This window comes from Sceloporus occidentalis, unplaced genomic scaffold (assembly GCF_023333645.1).
Source record: "Sceloporus occidentalis isolate IW3139 unplaced genomic scaffold, rSceOcc1.0.p SCAF_3, whole genome shotgun sequence".
Classification (NCBI taxonomy): Eukaryota; Metazoa; Chordata; class Lepidosauria; order Squamata; family Phrynosomatidae; genus Sceloporus; species Sceloporus occidentalis.
The window spans coordinates 11,434,351-11,452,426 of NW_028316983.1; the positions used below are offsets into that span (position 1 = coordinate 11,434,351).

An 18,076-nucleotide genomic window follows, 5' to 3' on the forward strand; every position below is an offset into this window, starting at 1 on the left:
TGAGAGGGGGTTTGCCATTGCCATCCTCTGAGGCTGAGAGAGTGCGGCTTGTCCAGGGCCACCTAGTGGGTTTACATACCAAGCCAGGATTCAAGCCCAGGTCTCAACAGTTATCATTCAGTGCTCAAACCACTACAGCATGCTGGGCCTAGCAGATACAGAGATGTTAATGGGATGTTTGCCAGGGAAAAAAAAGAACAGGCAACCTCAATTCTGCATCAACGTGGTTGAATATACAGTGATATAAAGTCAATTTTTAGAAGCTAAACATTCAATGTCCTGGGGCTGGATAGATGAACCTGTGGGTAAATGAATGTGGTTTTCTCCCACATTTCAATTTTTTAAACCTCAAGTTCTTTCCATGCTATATATGGAGAAATGTGTATATTTAATTTTTTAAAAATGAACAGGAATAATACTCTCACCTTGTAATGATTGCCATTTTTCAAATCTCACAAGAAAATTGTCTTACTATTCAGTCCAGACTTGGCTTGATATGTTACTTTCATATCATGCTTTCATACTTTCATACATTTGATCCAACAGTGTAACTTAAGCAAATGTTTTACAGGTGGAAAAAATACCAATAAAAATGTAGTAAATAACCACATCCAACTATTTCAGAAGCTGCAAGCAACTTAAAGCATCATGTAATAAGCTTTTTCTTACCAAACAAGGTTGCTGCTTCTGAGGCACTTAAGCTAAACTGGGATTCAAGAAATTTGGGACCAAAGGTGGACATGCCAGCAATAAGTGTTGCCTCCGTTGCTCCAGCCAAGCAAAGGAAGATGAAGGTTGGGTTCTTTAGTAGCAGCAGTACTGACCTGTAAGGTGCAAAGTAAGGGGTGGGGGAAGAAAGCAAGTTGAAAAAAACTGATATCCACCAATGATTTTGTTTATAAATTGACCATTACTCCTTTATGACCGGCTGCTTTCTTCCCATTTCTTGTAAGTTTTTAAAAATTCATTTATTACATTTTTTTAAAAATCCGTGCTTTCCTCTAACGAGGTTAGAGTTCTTCACATACCTCTTTCCTTCACAACAGTCTTGCAAAGTAGGTTGTGGGTGGAAGAGAGTAACTGGTCCATGGTCACTCAGTGTAGTTTTTATGGCTGACCACGGATGTGAATTTGGGTATCCCAAACTAGGCTATTGTACTTTGGAATACCATGAGACAACACAGAAAAGACAAAAGTGTTACTAGAAAAGAAAAAAAAGTGTTTGGTAAAGTGGACGGCAGTAGGAAAAGAGGAAGATCACATTGCAAGTGATAAGATGCCACAATCCCAAGTCTGCAAGACCTGAGCAGAGCAGGGCTCTTGGAGATCTCTAATTCATCAGGTTGTAATAAATCAAAGCTGGCTTGATGGCAAACAAGAACAACAACAAACTCTAAGTCAGCATTTTCCAACCTGTTGTCTTGCAGAAATTTTGGCTTACAACTTTTATAGTTCCTAGTTATGGATGGTGTGGACAATGGGAATTATAGTCCCAAATCTGCAGTGCTCCATATTGAGGAAAACAATGGTACTACACCATTGGAACTCCATCCCTTACTCTCTTCTCTGCTCTCCTTACAGAACTTATATCAGCTATATGAGCATTTAAATGGTGTTGTATGAGAAGAATAGATCATGGTGAACACAATTCCTGTTTTTAAAGAAAGCACCACAGACTGATAGAACAGTTAGCTTGCCCTTAGTACCAAGGGAAATATTGGCACAAATTATTAAACAACAGCATGCAGATGACATAAGGCATGCATAAGCCCTCAGCAGGATAGGTGCCAAAAGATATTTCACCATATCTAACATGTGGTGAGTGTTTGAATATTTATATTCAGAAAATGGTTCCAGCTGTGATCCTTTCCCCTGGGTACAAAAATGGCCCCTGGGGAGCCAAGATGGTCCCAATCATCTGTCCCTTTATTAAGACCAGTGAAATTTATAAATATCCAAGAGGATCTCTACTGGGATGAATCTCTTAAATACACCAGTTTATGGAAGTTTTCGCCTCCACCCTTTCAGCAATGAAATCAACAACACAACTCCAGCCTGAGGAAGACTTCCTGCTTGCCAGCAAACTAAATAAGCCCAATATCATTCTGGCAAGGGTTGCAGGACCCAAATATTCCTGCTAGGTTCTGATGCTAACTTGTGAGTTAGTGAGGTAAACAATAATGATACTGAGTCAAGGCACTGTTGTTTCAGGCATTCATGTTGAAAACCTCAGCTGTGTTCTGCCCTGCCTTGAAATACATAATTATTTGAAGCCATTTGAAGTTTCCAAGCTCCACCTGCCCAGAAGCTCTTAAGAAAGGAAGACATTTCTGGGAAGCTGGTCAAACAGATCCAGGTAACATTCCAGGCAAAAGATTATGATGATAATGATTATAATAATATTTATTTCCTACATGTCTCTTTCTATGGATCAAAGTGGGGAACAAAATATTAAAATACAGCAACAAATAGACACATAACACAGTTAAAAACATGAACACCAATTAAACATACATCATCCATTAAAAGAGCATAACATCAGTGTAAAAAGCATACATATTAAAGACAATTAACTTGTAATCTATAAAACATCTGGATAGACATGCTGGAAGAGATTGGTCTTTAATGTTGTTTTAAATGGAGATAGCTGTCAAATTTCCTTCCATAGGTCATTCCATGATTTGGGGATGGCTGATGAAAAAGTCCTCTGATTAATAGTTGCTAGCCTGGTCCTGTCTGACTAAAGTAAATGTCCTTGAGAAGATCTGAGTGTATGGGATGGATTATATGGGAACAGGGATCCTGTAGTTAACCTGGACTCAAACCACGTACCCCTTAAAATGTACAATAGCCTCAGTTTGGTCATTCTGACTTATGGTGAGAGTTCAGGGTTGATTTGCTCTTGGAGGCTCGAGAGACCACCCCTTTGGAGTGGCATCCTGCTGCCCCTTTCAGCACTAGATCAGGGCTGCAGCAACCTCACACTATGGCCCCGATCTGGTGCTTTGTGGCAAAATGCCGCTCCTTTTAGTGCCAGCAAAAAGGCACCCTTGCCACGGAGGCTTTTCGGTCCTCCATTGGTAGAGTGTGTCTAAATGCTGCACCAATAAATCACCGTGACACCCTCCACCATGAGGTTGGGTGCATGGATTGATGCTGGTGTGGAGGCAGTGTGGGGGTGACCGGCGTGCGTACACCATACCCCCATGACGGTGTCTAATGCTGGTCTGTTTAGCCCCTTAGACCATTTATTTGTCTTTTGGGCAGCCCGTGATATCCCTATCTCCTCCAGCACCCCATTTCAAATGAGTTTATTTTCTTCCTATCAATTTTACTCACTGCCAGCTTTCACAACCATAAATGGGGATCAGATATATCATGGCAAAAGAGATGTTTGCCCATTATTAATTAAAATCTTTTGGAACTTTTATTAAAACACATCTTGAACACCTCTTGCTATAAAAGAACATCACAACTAACTGAACATATATTGCTTGGTTTCTAGGCCCAAATAGGCCCAGGATCATCCTGGCCACAGACTCAAATACTCCTACTAGGTTCAGACCCAAAACTAACAAGGTTGCCTGCCATCACTAAGGTCTTCTAGGATTCTCCCTTAAAGAAGCAGTACACTGAATTCCTTACATAATCTTTTGTCCTCAAGCAACCTGCAGTTCTAGTCTTGGATATTTTGGCACTCAAAACCAAAAGTCAAAGTAATGTCCTTTTGCTACAGACTGGAATTAATCACTGTAAAATAAAGAACACACAGACTGGAGACAGGAAATGGATTCCTGGAAAACCTTCATTGCATTGCTGCCCAGCAGGGATAGCTGTTTCTCTACAATGTACTCAGTTTATAAAGAATATTCCCAAAGGTTGCATGTCTTGACACTCAAGAGCCACCCCATCAAAATTTGTCCAGCACCATGGGATTTGTTGTCCTTCCATGCAAATGAAAAAGATCAGCTCTTTTTTCCATAGGGCTCCCGTACCCTCAGAGGACAGTCAGAAAAAAAGAAGGGGAACTTGACCACTGGGGGGTCCTGGAGGCCACATCTTGCAAACCCCTGGAGTACCATGGGCCTTCCAATTCCCTGGAGTTAGGGATGCAGGACCCCCTTGAACATGGCAAAACCACAGATTAAAAAAAACATTTTTTTTAACTTGAGAGAACACCTCTCTAGGGATCTCTAGGTCCTCCAGCATAACTTTATGGCCAACGTCCAGCAGAATTTGACCACAGAAGGACCTACAAATGCCTAGAGAAGTGTTTTCTCTAGGAATCTCTAGGTCTTCCAGTGTGATTCTATGGTCAACCTCTGGCAGTGGTACACTGGAGGATGCAGAGATTCTTAGCGAAAATATATTAATCAAATCTGCAAATAATCAACTCCGCAAAGTCAAAGCCACAAATGTGAAGGGCCAACTGCATAGTAATTGAATTAATGGAAATTATCCAAGTGCTAACTTAACGTTTAGGTAATTAGAATCATAGATTTGGAAGAGAGTACAAGGGCCATCCAGTCCAGCCCCATGCCACACAGGAACACAAAGTCATGAGGCCAATAACTTAGCTGCTTTGAGTCCCATATTGGGAGAAAAGCTGGATATTAACAACAACAACAAATAATGCAAACCTCAGAACTGCATTTAGACCACTATATTTTACTACTCAAGTTTTTTCACATCCTTACTGGGTTAGTCTTGGCCATTTCCTAATGGGCACTAACACTCTGTATTTGAATTTAATTTCCTCCGGGGAAGAACTGAAGCATAATTTTGGAAAGTGGCATACAGTTAAGAATTCCACTCAAGAACAAGGCAGAAATGTCTTCCATATACTACCATGCATAAATCATACCTGTCTCCTGGCAACCAATACATGCAGGTCACAATCCAGCACAGGCTTAAGCTCTCTTGGAATCAATGTGCATGAATATACTTAATGTTATATCAGACAGCAAGCATGACTTCAAAGATTGTCCCACAAATTTAAAAATAGCATTTTCTAAACATCTGGTTTCATCTTGACTTGTCCATGTGGCATGATTTTAGCTGATGTTATTATGATGGAGGCATTATGGCTCATTCTAGCCCTATTACCTGAAGTCAAAGATTAGAAGATTTAACTTTCTGGATCACAACTCCCAGAATCCCCAAGCCAGCACAGCCATGGTAGGCTTGAGGATGTTCAGAGTTGACATGCAAAAAAATAAGCTTTTCAAGGTTTTTTTTTTTTTCAGCTTCTCTTCAACTTTGGTATCCCCTGGGGTACATCTACATTGCACAATTGATGCAGTTTGACACCACTTTAGCCGCCTTAACCCAGTGCCATTTAATTCTGCGACTTATCATTTTATGAGATATTTAGGCGCCTTTGTCAGAGAGCTCTGTCAGAGAGTTCTCAGAATAAATCACAAATCCCAGAATTCCACAGGATAGAGTCATGACAGTTAAAGCAGTGTTGAACTGCATAAATTCAGCAGTGTAGCAGCAGCCTTAGTCCCAAGATGGAAATTGTGAATGAATGCATTCCTGGTAGCTGGAACAATGATATTTCTGAGTTATGAATAAAGATATTAAAAGTTCATATATTTTCATTTCATTCCAAACACACAGAGACAGAGAGAGACAGTTTCAACATAGATCTCTCTATGTTGAGAAGAAGACACAAGGAGAAGTTCTCACAGTGGGAGGTCTTTAACCGTCTTTCCAAAATCAGGATCTGAAGCTGTTTTTTGACTGCCATCTTTCAGCTGATGGGCTTCCGAAACCCTCATGACAATGTAGCGTTGGGATCCTGAAATTACATGGTTTGTGACAAAAGTCAGTTTTGTCCCTGATATGACCAGAAAATTAATGTTCACGTCAAAAAGCAACCAGAAATGCTCTGCACCCATTCATTCATATTGTGTGTGTGTGTGAGTGTGGTGGGGGGAAAGGCATGGAAAACAATGCCATGCCTGTATCTCAAAAGTCAGTGTGCTTCCCACTTCCAACTTGTGGTTTTTGTGCTTTCAGCAGCAGCTGTGCATGGGATGATTGAGGAGCTAAAACCTTTAATGCATAATCTCCCTGCTTGAGGTGTAAAAGTCAAGAGGAAGGGGAAAACCAACAGGCACATTGTAACTGGAGTATAACCCTATTCCATTTCCATGTATTAAGTCAACAGCAAAGAGGCCCTAATTCAGTATGAAAGATATTCTCAGAGCGTCTACATGACGCATGCTCCAGCTCTGTCCCTGGGGTGTCATGATATGTTACGGTGCTCCTCTGGCACTGCAGCCACATGATGCAGCACCAAAAGAGCACCTTCAAGCCATGGCACCATGGCTATCGTGCCCTTTCCAGGGCGCAAAAAGGAGCTGCTTTTTGCAATTCATTTTTGTGCCCTAAAAAGGCTGGATTGGGGCCATGATGAGCAGTTGCCACAGTCCTGGTCCGGTGCACCTGAAGGAGGCTGCAGGCTACCCCTTAACTTTTTGGAATGGGAAGATTTGAAACCATGAAACAATTGTACCCCGGGGTGGCTATCTGTGGAAGACCAGAGAATGTGATGACCAGAAAGCCAGATTTGTCCTCAGGGTCCAAGGTACCCCATCTCTTATAGTGGACACATGGAGTATATTTCTGCAAAGGCCTCTTTCCAGATTTGAAACTAGACATTCAAGTTATTGAATGGTGTACCTCGGTTAGAGTAAGCAATCTGCCTCTTCATTTGATCATTGTTCTGTGGGTTGGCTCTGCTAGGGTTCCCAAATCTCAGGGCCTGGTCCTGTCTTTCAGGGCTTGGCTCCGCTTTTGTGGTTCTAAGGGCAAGGGGGAAGACCTTTTAAGGCATGAGCATTGCCATGAAACATATTCATATGTATGAATCATCAATGCATACCAGGTGCTGTAGGGCATATTTCAGAGGAAGAAACTAGCAAAACAATCTCTGAGTATTCCTTGTCTAAGAAAACTCTATGAAATAATAATAATAATAATAATAATAATAATAATAATTTGTTTTATTTATATACCACTGTTCCAAAGATTATAGCAATGAACAGCAAGTAAGCTAATTAGCAAGTAAGCTAATTTGCCCCCAACAGTCTGGGTACTCATTTTAGCGACCTCGGAAGGATGCAAGCCTGAGTCAAGCTTGGGCCCTTTTGCAGGTCTTGAACTCACAACCTTGTGGTTTTGAGTGAATGGCTGCAGTACAGGCATTTAACCACTGCGCCACCAGGGCCACCATGATGTCACCATGGGTTGACAGCTGACTTGAATGCACATGCACACACACATTCCTCTTTGGGGAAAAAACAATTAAACTAACTTTGATGCTCCACGTATCATGCTTAATTGCATCACCAGGTCCTGCCTCCATGATACCATTTTTGTAACATCACCTGGACCTTCCCCCGTGACATCACAAGGGAGTCATTCCTTCTCTAGATCTCAAGTGTGGGTCCTAAAATCTCATGATCTGGGATACGTCTGATCTGGCAACACTAGCCTCTGCCCTGACTTCCATTCCATTTTTCTTTTGCTTGAGCTTCTAAAAGCAAATTAAGGCGGGATACAGACCGCCTAAAAAGGGCAGTCTGCCAGTGCCTCCTTTTCCGCCGGCGGGAAGCTGCAGTGGATAAACTGCGTGTTTCCCATTGGTGGAAAAAGAACCCGCAAAAAGCGGGTTCTTTTTGCGTTGCGCTTGCGATGCCCAAGTGCGCAAATGGCACACTTGTGACGTCACAAGAGCGCCACGACATGTGGATGCTAAGCATTTGTCACTTCAAAATGGCAGTGCCCATGTGTACAGGGCGCTGCCATTTTGACGTACGGAACACATACTAGGGTTAGGGAGCGTCTGCATGGTGCGCACTCCCTAACCCTAGTACTGCCGCCGCCACGCCACATTTTGCCCGTGTGTAATGGGCCTAAGTTAATTTGTTTAGTATTTAGTTTACCACAGTTTCCAGTTTCTTCTTTCTACACTGCTTCTCTCAGTTATCAGTACATATTAATTCAGAGCACATCCAAAAACAACAGCAAAACACAATGTCATAAAGCAATCAAAAGCAAAAATTGAAGGTCTGATAGAAATCCATAAATCAAACAGAAGAATAGTGCTTTACTAATACATCAGTGACTGTCCATAAAAAGCATCTGGGGAAGTTTAGATTGAAGTCTATGAAAGCTCATGCTGCCAACTTCTTTCTTTCAGTTAGTCTCAAAGGTGCTACAAGGTTTCTCTATATACTGATTCTACAGACTAACATGGCTATATCTTTGAATTCTCTGACCATCCATAAAAAGTGTCAGAAATATGGACCATCAGAGAATCACAATATTTGGGCATACATTCAGCAGAGAAGAATTTAATAAGCATTTCTCTAATTTGGATTTATCATTTCACTGAAAAAAAGTGTTTATCCTTCCACTATTTATTATTTTCCTCCCCCCCCCCTCTCTCTCTCTCTCTCTATATATATATATATATATATATACATATATATATATATATATATAGAGAGAGAGAGAGAGAGAGAGAGAGAGATAATGCTGGATTCTCAATGAACTTTCTTCCCAATGCTTTATTCCCTTGATGTGTTTTATGGGGCTACCCCATTTTGTGTCCATGTTAGCACCTTTCCTTTCAGAAAAGCTGGTGTGGGAATAATGCTTTCATGAGTTGGCACCTCCAATTCCCAAATTAATCCCAGTTCTTTATTAAGCACTGAGATGATCCTGTTTTATGGCTGTTGGCCAGCTCAATAACATTTCTAAGATTTATAAGAGCATGAAAATTGGCTTGGATTAGACCGGGATGGAGATTTAAAATAATAATAATCACAGAACATTGACCCATAGAAAGAAAACCAATCAGTGACCACACACAAATATAGATGTGAGGCCAGCTGACAAATGTGAATGAATGGAACAGAATGGTTGTCAGCCAGGGAAATCTCACACGCTCCAACTGTTATTTCAGAAAGCACAATCCCGATTAATCTTTCATCATCCCACTTTTCAGCACCTTTTAAAATGTCCTAGTTTTTCTCTCCTCCTCCGGCTTTCTCCCTTTGTCCTCCACTTATTTTGCTTTGTGCAAACTGAGTTCAAAGTGCAAAAATAGCTCTCAGTTAACTCAAGGAAGGAGAGGAGAGAAGAAGGTGGAATCTTGTCCTTTCCAGTAGATGGGCAAAAGCAAACTGTTGTGGCCCCCTTTCCTAGCTTCTGCATTCTTCTTCATTAATGACATTTACACTCTGATGTTGCTTGGCCACATATGTCCTGGATTTTATCTGTGAAATGCAATCTCCACACACCTACCAAGCTGTCCTCAGGAAGAAGGTAGTTCTCTTCCTTTGATATATTGTCTTTTTTCTCGGATACCTCTTTTAGGTATACAAAGGGAAAGAGCCAGCCAAAAGTTAAAGCTCTTCAGAATCAGACTGATCCATAAAGTTAGGCCTAATTGGTTAACCTTTCTGTTGACACCATTTCTAAGTGATCAACAGTCCTGCAAATGGACCAATTACTCTTTTGAACTAGTCTCATTTTTCATTTGCAGTCTCCCTGGCATTCACTCGCACTAGTTAGCCTTTTGGCCTCACTTTGTGAAGACTTCCCCTGCTGCCAGCTTTAGCAGGCCAAGATAAGCTGCTAGGCATCTGGTTTACAAAAGAGAAGGAAACATATTCAGGGCTAGCAGTGTTGGTCATAAAGCAAAGTACAATAACTTTCAAGATCCACAAAACAATGATACCTTTGTTTGGCCAATGAAAATGCAGAAAATGTATGATGCAAAAGAGAATGAAGTAAGCAGACAAAAAAGGGGGAGTAATGTTACAGAGCTTTGGAAGCTATTTTAAAAGTGAATTGCTTACAACTGTAGTTTCAAAGACAGCCAGCAGGTGTAGTGGTTTTGACATGGGACTAGAACTCTGAAAATGTAGGGGTCAAACCCCTGATCAGTTATGGCAAGCCCCCTGGTGACCTTGAGCAAGTAACACTCTCTCAGCCTAAGAGGAAGGCAGTGGCAAACCTCCTTTGGATAAATCTCACAAAGAAAACCCTAGGATAGGACTGGTGTCAATTTAAAGGCACATAAGAACAAAACCTCCAAGTTCTGACAAAAGACGCTAGTTACCACTACGGTGACAATTTTAAAAAGTAGCTATGGGCCTGAATAGACAGGCCAAAATAAAGCTGCTTCAGGTCAGTTTGGAGGTAAGCTGTTTAAATGATGCATGCATCCTAAGAGGCCAGAAGCTGCGCCAAAGCAATACTCCAGTCCTAAGGACAGGAGTGCAGCTTTGGCGCAGCTTCTGGCCTCTTAAGATGCTCATTAATAAATTATTAATATATACAATCAGGGTGGGTGCAGAATGAGCCCAAAAGAGTTGGCAAACAAAGTCTTCATGCTGCAAGTGCCATTGGGCAAAATCCACCATGTATCAAAGTGTTTGTCTTACAATTAAAGGCCTGAAAGGCAGAAAGGGAGGTGTACAAAAATAGAAAACAAACTCAAATGAAGAAAAGGCCCATGCAAAGGCACCAGAGGAGGGAAATATGTGGGAGAGAATTTGTGTTGTCTTTTTTCACTCCCTCCCATATGGAAATAGCCCAGCATGAGGATGGTTTCTTGAGCCCGACAGAGTGTTGAATGATACAGTAAAGGGTATGGCAGTGCCAGACTGTTCTATAAATGAGTTTCTGGGCACCACAGTTGAAAAAGGATATCAAGAAGCTGAAAAAAGGCCCAGAGAAGGGAGACCAAAGTGTTTAAGGTCTGAAAGCCAAGCCTTCTGACAAATGACATAAGCCAGGAGTTGTCTACGTTTATCTTGGAGAAGACTGAGAGGTGACAGGACCACCATCTTGAAATATCTGAAGGGATATCGTGTAGAAGATAGAGCATGTTTGTTTTCTGCAGCTCCAGACACTAGAACATGAATCAACGGATTCAAATTACAAGAAAAGATATTCCATTAGGAAGAATTTCTTTACTGTAAGACCTGTTTGAAAGTGGAATAAACTGTCTTGGAGAGTGGTGGACTCTCCTGTTTTGGAGGTCCTTAAAGAAAGAATGGATGAGCATTTTTCAGGAGGGCTTTAGATGTGCATTCCTGTATGGTAGGGGGTTGGAACAGATGGCCCTCATCATGACTCTATGATTCTATGATGCTTCCAACCCCTCCAACCTCTGGGTCTCAGTAGGGATTATGAGATGCTATGGATTTCCGCTAGTTGTTGATAGACCAAGGATGAGGAAAAGGTACAGTAAAGTTCCATCAACCAGAACAGTGGTATAATTTTGAGTATCACTTTGCTTGCATGGGAGATTAATGCAATGTTCCTGTGGTTACTGTAATCCCTGGTATCCCCTTTCTGAGGACTGGAATGTATATTGAGTGTTTCCAAACTGTGGGCCATTTTTTATATATATATTTCATACTTACTGACAAATTTTAGTTAGAGCTAGAGCAGATTCTGTCTCTGCAGCTTGAAGCAACTCTACTGGTATGACAACTGTTCCTGGTGATTCCAGCCCCCCCCCCCCCCCCACCACAAAGTGCCTGGAGTGCTTAGCTTCCATGGTATTTTCTAAAATTGTGGGTTCATCTTCAAATGCTTCTTCTTTGAACAAATCTGTCATCTTTTCATCTCTTTTATATAATTATTCAGTGTATTGTTTCCATCGTGTTTTTATTTGTACTTGGCCATATAATGCTTATCCTGCTGGACTCAGTAATGGATTTCTCTAATAATCCAAAAATCTCTGTAATAGCAAATTAGAAATCAATGCTCATAGCTGTGTGGCAGGAACCTTGTTCAGTTGTCAAAGTGTGGATCCCAGGGTTTTTCAAATTTGTAGTAAAAAGAAAAAAAGAAACTTTGTCAAGCTCTGATCAAGTTAACTTAACCCTTGTCCTCACCTTCACTGATCAGTCTAGCTCTGCTCCAAAGAACCGATTAATCTGACCACGCTTCTAATAACTTTAAAAAGCTGCCCGTGTACACTTGCTTTGTCTGCTCTGACCAAGAGCATCTGTGCAGATTCTACCTTCAATCTTCTAAATTAAATATTCCAGGGATCTAAACGGGAGACCTTCAATATCCAAACCATGTGCTCTACCACTGAGTAATACTCCTTCCCAAACCTAACCTGGAAGTGGTGTAGGAGTCTCTGTCACTTGCTCCCCCCCCCCCCCCGCAGCCGCAACCTCTCAGAGAAGACATGGATCGCTGTGTGAATAAGTTTGGTTTGAACATACTTGACATACCTGGCAGGCGATGTGGGTAACCCAAGATGGGAATCGCAATCAAAAGGGAACCAGCCCCAGCACCCAAGAATCCTATCCACCAAGCTCCAATCCATAGAGTATTGTCTGGGGTCAGATCAATTCTGGAAGTAAAAGACAGAAGGAGAAATGGATAGAAATCAGTTTACAAAGGGTACCCCCTGATCTTCTCGCATATGAATATCACTCAGAGGCAAACTACACACCAGCTAACTTCCTGTTAGTGAGTTACTATGGAGTTTTGCAAAAGCCAGAATCACTCAACCCACCTTCCCCATTTGGACATTGCCATGTTGGTGAGTAATGGGGGAAGCAGCAAAGACGTAGCCAGCCATTTTCCTTTAGTTCAGGGGTGGGCAGCTATGTAAGGAGAGGGGCCATATTAGCTCCCCAGAGATGGAGGGACCCCACCACACCTGCACCAGCAAAAAAACATTTGTTGTGTTTCCAAATGCCCTCTAGGGGACCAGGAGGATATTTCACCATGTTTTGGGGACACTTCCTGTTCCAAAAAAGAGGCCTCTCTTGGCCTGGGGTGGACCCAAAACATGGTCAAAATGTTCCCCATCCCACCTAGAGAGCGTTTTAGAGCATTTTCCTGATCCTCAGGGGTGCTGGAGGCCCCCAAAGAGGGCCCTCGTGGCTGCATATGACCTGTGGTTTACACTTTGCTACAAATTATTTGTGAGTGTTTCTCACAAAATGAGAGCTGTGGAAAAGGTAAAAAAAAATGAATACAAAACACTCAACCAGAGTGGGCAAAGTAATTCCCCCATCCCAGAGGCTTTTGCAGCCTTCACACTTCCCTCAGTCATACTGAGGAGTCATACCTGTTTCATAGCCATTGGATCCAGTGGAGCAAAGTCAAACATTTTGGGTATCACAGAAGGACAGCAAAGTTTTAGTTAATTTAGGAGCTGTACATACAGTCCTTAAGGGGCAGCACACAGCTGCCCTGTTGGAAAATCATTGCATTCTCTTTCCCCTTCCTCAGATAGATAGGATTTTCCTGCATGCATCTCTACTGTCTTCCACCTCTATTTGCATGCCATTTGGTCCTGCTAAATTACAGGGGCAATAAATACCTTTGTAAGTTGGTAAACAGATCATGTGATCTAAGTGACTTCCTTAGGAAGTTCTCTCACACAATAGATCTCTCCTGCTTTCCCTTCGGTCTCTCCAGGGACGTAGCCAAGGGGGAGGATCTTGGGGTCCGGACCCCCCCCCCCTTCCATTAGAAAAATGAATGGTGTGTGCTGCTGCGCCGCTGCACCCAAGCCCCATTATAATGGTGGCACTTAGTCTGGACCCCCCCTTCCTAAAATCCTGGCTACATCTCTGGTCTCTCCATCACCATGCTCACTCAACTTTCCTCAGAAAGATGGTGAGATACAAACTTCTTCTTTTAACTAAACTATTCACCAGATAGGTTAGGATGTAGCTTCCATGTATATGTAGATTTAAGCCATTAGTAAAGTTTTGTTTTTTAAACTACAAGCTATTTGTGTCAGCCTCAGTTCTTATAGAAGCATCTTAAGACAAAAGAACGTTTCTGCTGCTCTGCTGATTTACAAGCTAGACCCTAACAGGCTTGGCTTTGATAGTTTTGATATTTTTGTTTCCTTACCAAGGGCTGAAGCCTTAGGAAACTTGAATTCCCCTACATGCCCCTTCTTTAGCTGGATCAGGACCCTGGCAACACCGCGGCCCAGACCCGGCCTTTGGAGGCTGCAAAAAGTGGCTTCTTTTTGTGCCCTCCAAAGAGTGCCACAGCTGCAGCTGCGCAGCTGTATGGTGCCCCTTCAGCGCTCTGTCATATGGACGCAGTGCCAGAGGCACGCCATGATGCCGTGCACCATCTGGAGCGGTGCACAGCATCATGGCATCCTGGGGGTAGAGTCAGGATGTGCGTTGTCAAGATGCTGCGCCCCAAATCTGCCCACAGGCAGTATGTATAGGGCCTTAGTTAATACTTAGTTGCATTTTTACTGCTTGGGATGGAAAGAAGGATTTTTGTTGTTGCTGTTTACTTGTGTGTGCTTTCATGTTGTCTGTTGACTTATGTCAACCCCACAAATTTCATAGGATTGTCCTAGACAATGAATACTCAGGTGGTTTGCTATTGCATTCCTCTAATATATAGCCCATATCAACTGATATTACAGCCAGACTGCCCTATACACAGACTTGAGGTTATGTGGATGGAAAGCCCCATTTAGATGAATGGCACATGTGCCTGTGGCATGCGTCCTGTGCCGCCCATGAGAGCAAGCCCCATTCACCTAAATGGGGCTTGACCATGCACAAAATTTGCTTTACACAGGTGTGGTGGGGTCTGGAATGGATCCCCCATGTAAAACAAGGGTCGAATGTACAAGCTTTTCTGTTGCATGTGCTAAACTATTTTCTTTCAGTTTGGGTCAACAGGAGCTGGTTGCTTCCATAACAGTGGGGCACTGAATCCACCCTAGATTTTAATCCAAACTTTAGGGGAACTGTTGAAGGCTGTTGAACCCAGTGCTAAAATGGGCTCAGTGGCTTGCATGCCACCCTTACAAAGAAGGCCAGAAGTTCCTAAAGTTTCGTTCTCCAAGTGTTTTGGACTTCAACTTCCAGAAGTCCCAACCAGTTTGGTCAACAATCAGGAATTCTGGGAGATGAAATCCAAAACATCTGAATGACCAAAGTTTGGGAACCACTGATCTAGGCTTAAATCCAAGGCAAATTAACTACTCCACCGGTATGGAATTCACCAAGCCCTATGGCTTTGGTTAGTGTCATCTTGACTTGCGTGTATCTGCTGGATCCATCAAAGGTAGCAAAGTGGTATGGAAGAGCCCTGGACTCCAGCAAGTCTTCCTAAACTTCATAATACCACTTTGCTCACAAAGCTTAGCATGAACAGCACTTCTGATGGAATTCTGCATCAACCCTATGGTAGGATTAACATTTCTCATTTCATTTGTGGGGAGGAGGACAAGGAAGGGCAGAGACTAGAGGGGGCTCACCTCAAAGCTCTAAGGCCCATTCTGGGATTCAAAGTTAAATTGCAAGCTTAGTTTTTTAAATTAATTTAAGATTAAAGATTTTGTTCAAGATTAAAGTACAAAAAGGGACTCTTTGTGACAATTGTTTTAAAAGAAAAAATACCTTCTGTAAACTTTGGCAATGTTATACACACAGGTCAGTCTTTCATTCTTTTCAGCCAAAGGTTCTGTACCTTTGGTATGCATATACATAAACACAAATACATAATATATTGCATTTGCTGACTACAATAATCATTCGGTATGCAGCAGGTGGGCCAGACATGTAACAGATCCTTTCAAAAACAGGATGTAGTGTGAAATCTGCAGAGTCACAATTGTTGTTTTTCCTAATTATGTCTGTTCCTCTTGGTTGAACCTTTAAAATATCCTTATTCGTCATTAAAGTTCTGGATAGAAAGTGAACCTGCTGTTTGAACATACTAGATCAAAGATGGGGACCTTATGACACTGCCACTATAACTCAATTCTGACTCTTATGACCTCTCACAATTGGTTATGCTGGCTAGGGCCAATGGAATAAGCAGTCCAGCAACATCTGGAGAGCCACATGGACTTCAACTCTTAGTTCCAACTAGTGTAAATCTAATGGATCAATGAGATTTACAGAACTGCCGAATTTGCCATTTGGCAGTTGATTCAGTGGATGTGTTTTAGCTGGGACTAGTAATTGGATTTACTCATTTATGCTTGTGCTACGTAAAACCATTATCCCACTATATCTACTTTGACTGGCCATAATTCTCCAGGGGTTAAAGCAGATTTTTTTAATATCCATGCCAAAAGGGAATACCAAGGACTTCACATGCAACCTTTTGCACTAAAATCATGGGCTCTCCTTCAGAGCTGTGGACTCCTTTTGCTATCCAGAGTGTTGTGAGTCCACTGTTAATATTTAGGAATCCACAACAACTGCACCGGCTACATAATGGTTGGCCCTGTGTCCTACTTTACAGAAGGCATGCCTCTGTTGGAAGGGCTGCCAGAGGTCTATTTAAAAGTGTCCTATCTTTGAAAGCCTTTAAACTGATGTTTAAAGCTAAAAGAAGGAACAGCAGGGGCCTTGAATTGGCCAATCTACAATTATCACCTACTGGCCTTCCACATTGCAGAAATAAAGCAATTTAACACCACTTTAAGTGTTATATTTCCATCCTGTAGAGTTGTCGGTTTGTACTTTTGTGAGATATTCGGCCTGGTCTGTCAGAGAGCTCTGGAACCTTACCAAACTACAAATCCCAGGGTTCTGTAGGACAGAGTCATGATAGTTAAAGTAGTGTCAAACTGCTTAATTTCTGAGGCTGATACGTCCTTGGACAAGAGATGGAACTACAGCCAGTAGTCATGGCTGGTGGTGCCCATGTAAGTGGGGGAGCAAATCCAGTCTGGATTTTAATCCAGACTTCAAAGGAACTATTCAAGGTTCAGAATTCTATGTCTCAAATAGGTTCAACACAATGGACAGCACTTTTAAAATTTGGAATAAAACACAGAGCAGATGCCTTGCCTCATTGATACGGAGGTCATCAGCCACCATTGGGCAAACACAAGGAGCCTCTGATCATAGACTTCACCATCATGGTAAAGATATGGATTTAAAAATATATATTTTATTGAAATTATGTTTGAAAAATGTTTTAACTATTTTAAATTATTCTTTTAAAAATAAAACTGTTGCTTAATTCTTTGTTTTAACACTTACATATTAAAGTTTTAGCTTGATCCTTTCTAAATTATTGTAAGCCACCTTGAATCCCATCTTGGCAGAAAGGTTGGATACAAATTAAATAAATAAATTCATAAATAATTTGGGGAGAGCCTGAGGGCAGTTTGGGAATTATCTTAGGGTTTGCATTCCAGATGCGAGCAAAGCCAAATGCAAAGTAGGCATGGCTGAAGTAGGAAAGGTACAAAAAAGAAAAGAAAATATAAAATATATCGCCTGTAACTTTTTCACACATGAAGTACAATAATAGACAACTGTAGCATGATATAAGTACATTGATGCTAGAAAGAAAAAAAGAAAGAAAGACAGACGTGTTAACACAAAATTGCTGTAAGAAGGGAAAATAAAAAGTGGTTAACTTACTGTCTCCCAATTTCAGTGTAAATATTTAGAAAGACTCCTCCAACCAGATAACCAGCTGCAGGACCCAATATGGCAGCAGTGTAGAAAATGGCTGAAAATGAAAGACATCAAGATTGATGTTTGGAAAAATGCAAAGTGCAAAATGCAAAGTCTGTATACTTAAACTGTGCTTTCAGATATATACGGAATAAATTAGTCATAGCTGTTATGCTCTCAGTGTTTCCATGTTCTGATCTGTTGCATTCTGCAAACAGCAGATATTCATACACCTGAGTCTGTAGAACAAAGGGAAAGTTATTTTTATGTGATTCTTCAGCATAAGTGCAAGCCATGAGAATTTTTGCCCTTTGTGACTTTCTTCAGCCTCACGGCCTAGACTGTCCCTGAGTAATCTATGGATTCTAATAATGATATAATTATGTCACCATGCATCTTAGCTTGGCTAAAATGACTGTCAGTACTCAATCATGAAGGGAAGCAGCACCATCCTATTGTAATCATCATCATCATCATCTTGTAATAGCTGTAGCAATAGCACTTCAAAGCTTGATTCAGGAAGAACTGCTGGCCAAGCCAAAGACAGTGGGCATCTGTCTCCCAGTTAGCTGGTGTCCCCCATTGTCTGATATAAGAGGATATTATAG

At 41.6% G+C, this 18,076-nt stretch overlaps 1 protein-coding gene across 1 annotated transcript in view; it reads right to left on the reverse strand.

The window, feature by feature from the left end:
• SLCO4A1 (solute carrier organic anion transporter family member 4A1) overlaps positions 1-18,076 on the reverse strand; it is a 79,801-nt gene that overhangs the window by 11,695 nt on the left and 50,030 nt on the right. The window contains exons 3-6 of the mRNA XM_089518470.1: positions 17,433-17,523; positions 12,279-12,400; positions 5,692-5,803; positions 670-824 (exon numbers count right to left, since the gene is read on the reverse strand). Coding sequence (XP_089374596.1) covers positions 670-824; positions 5,692-5,803; positions 12,279-12,400; positions 17,433-17,523 — 480 coding nt within the window. The remainder of the gene's footprint in view (positions 1-669; positions 825-5,691; positions 5,804-12,278; positions 12,401-17,432; positions 17,524-18,076) is intronic.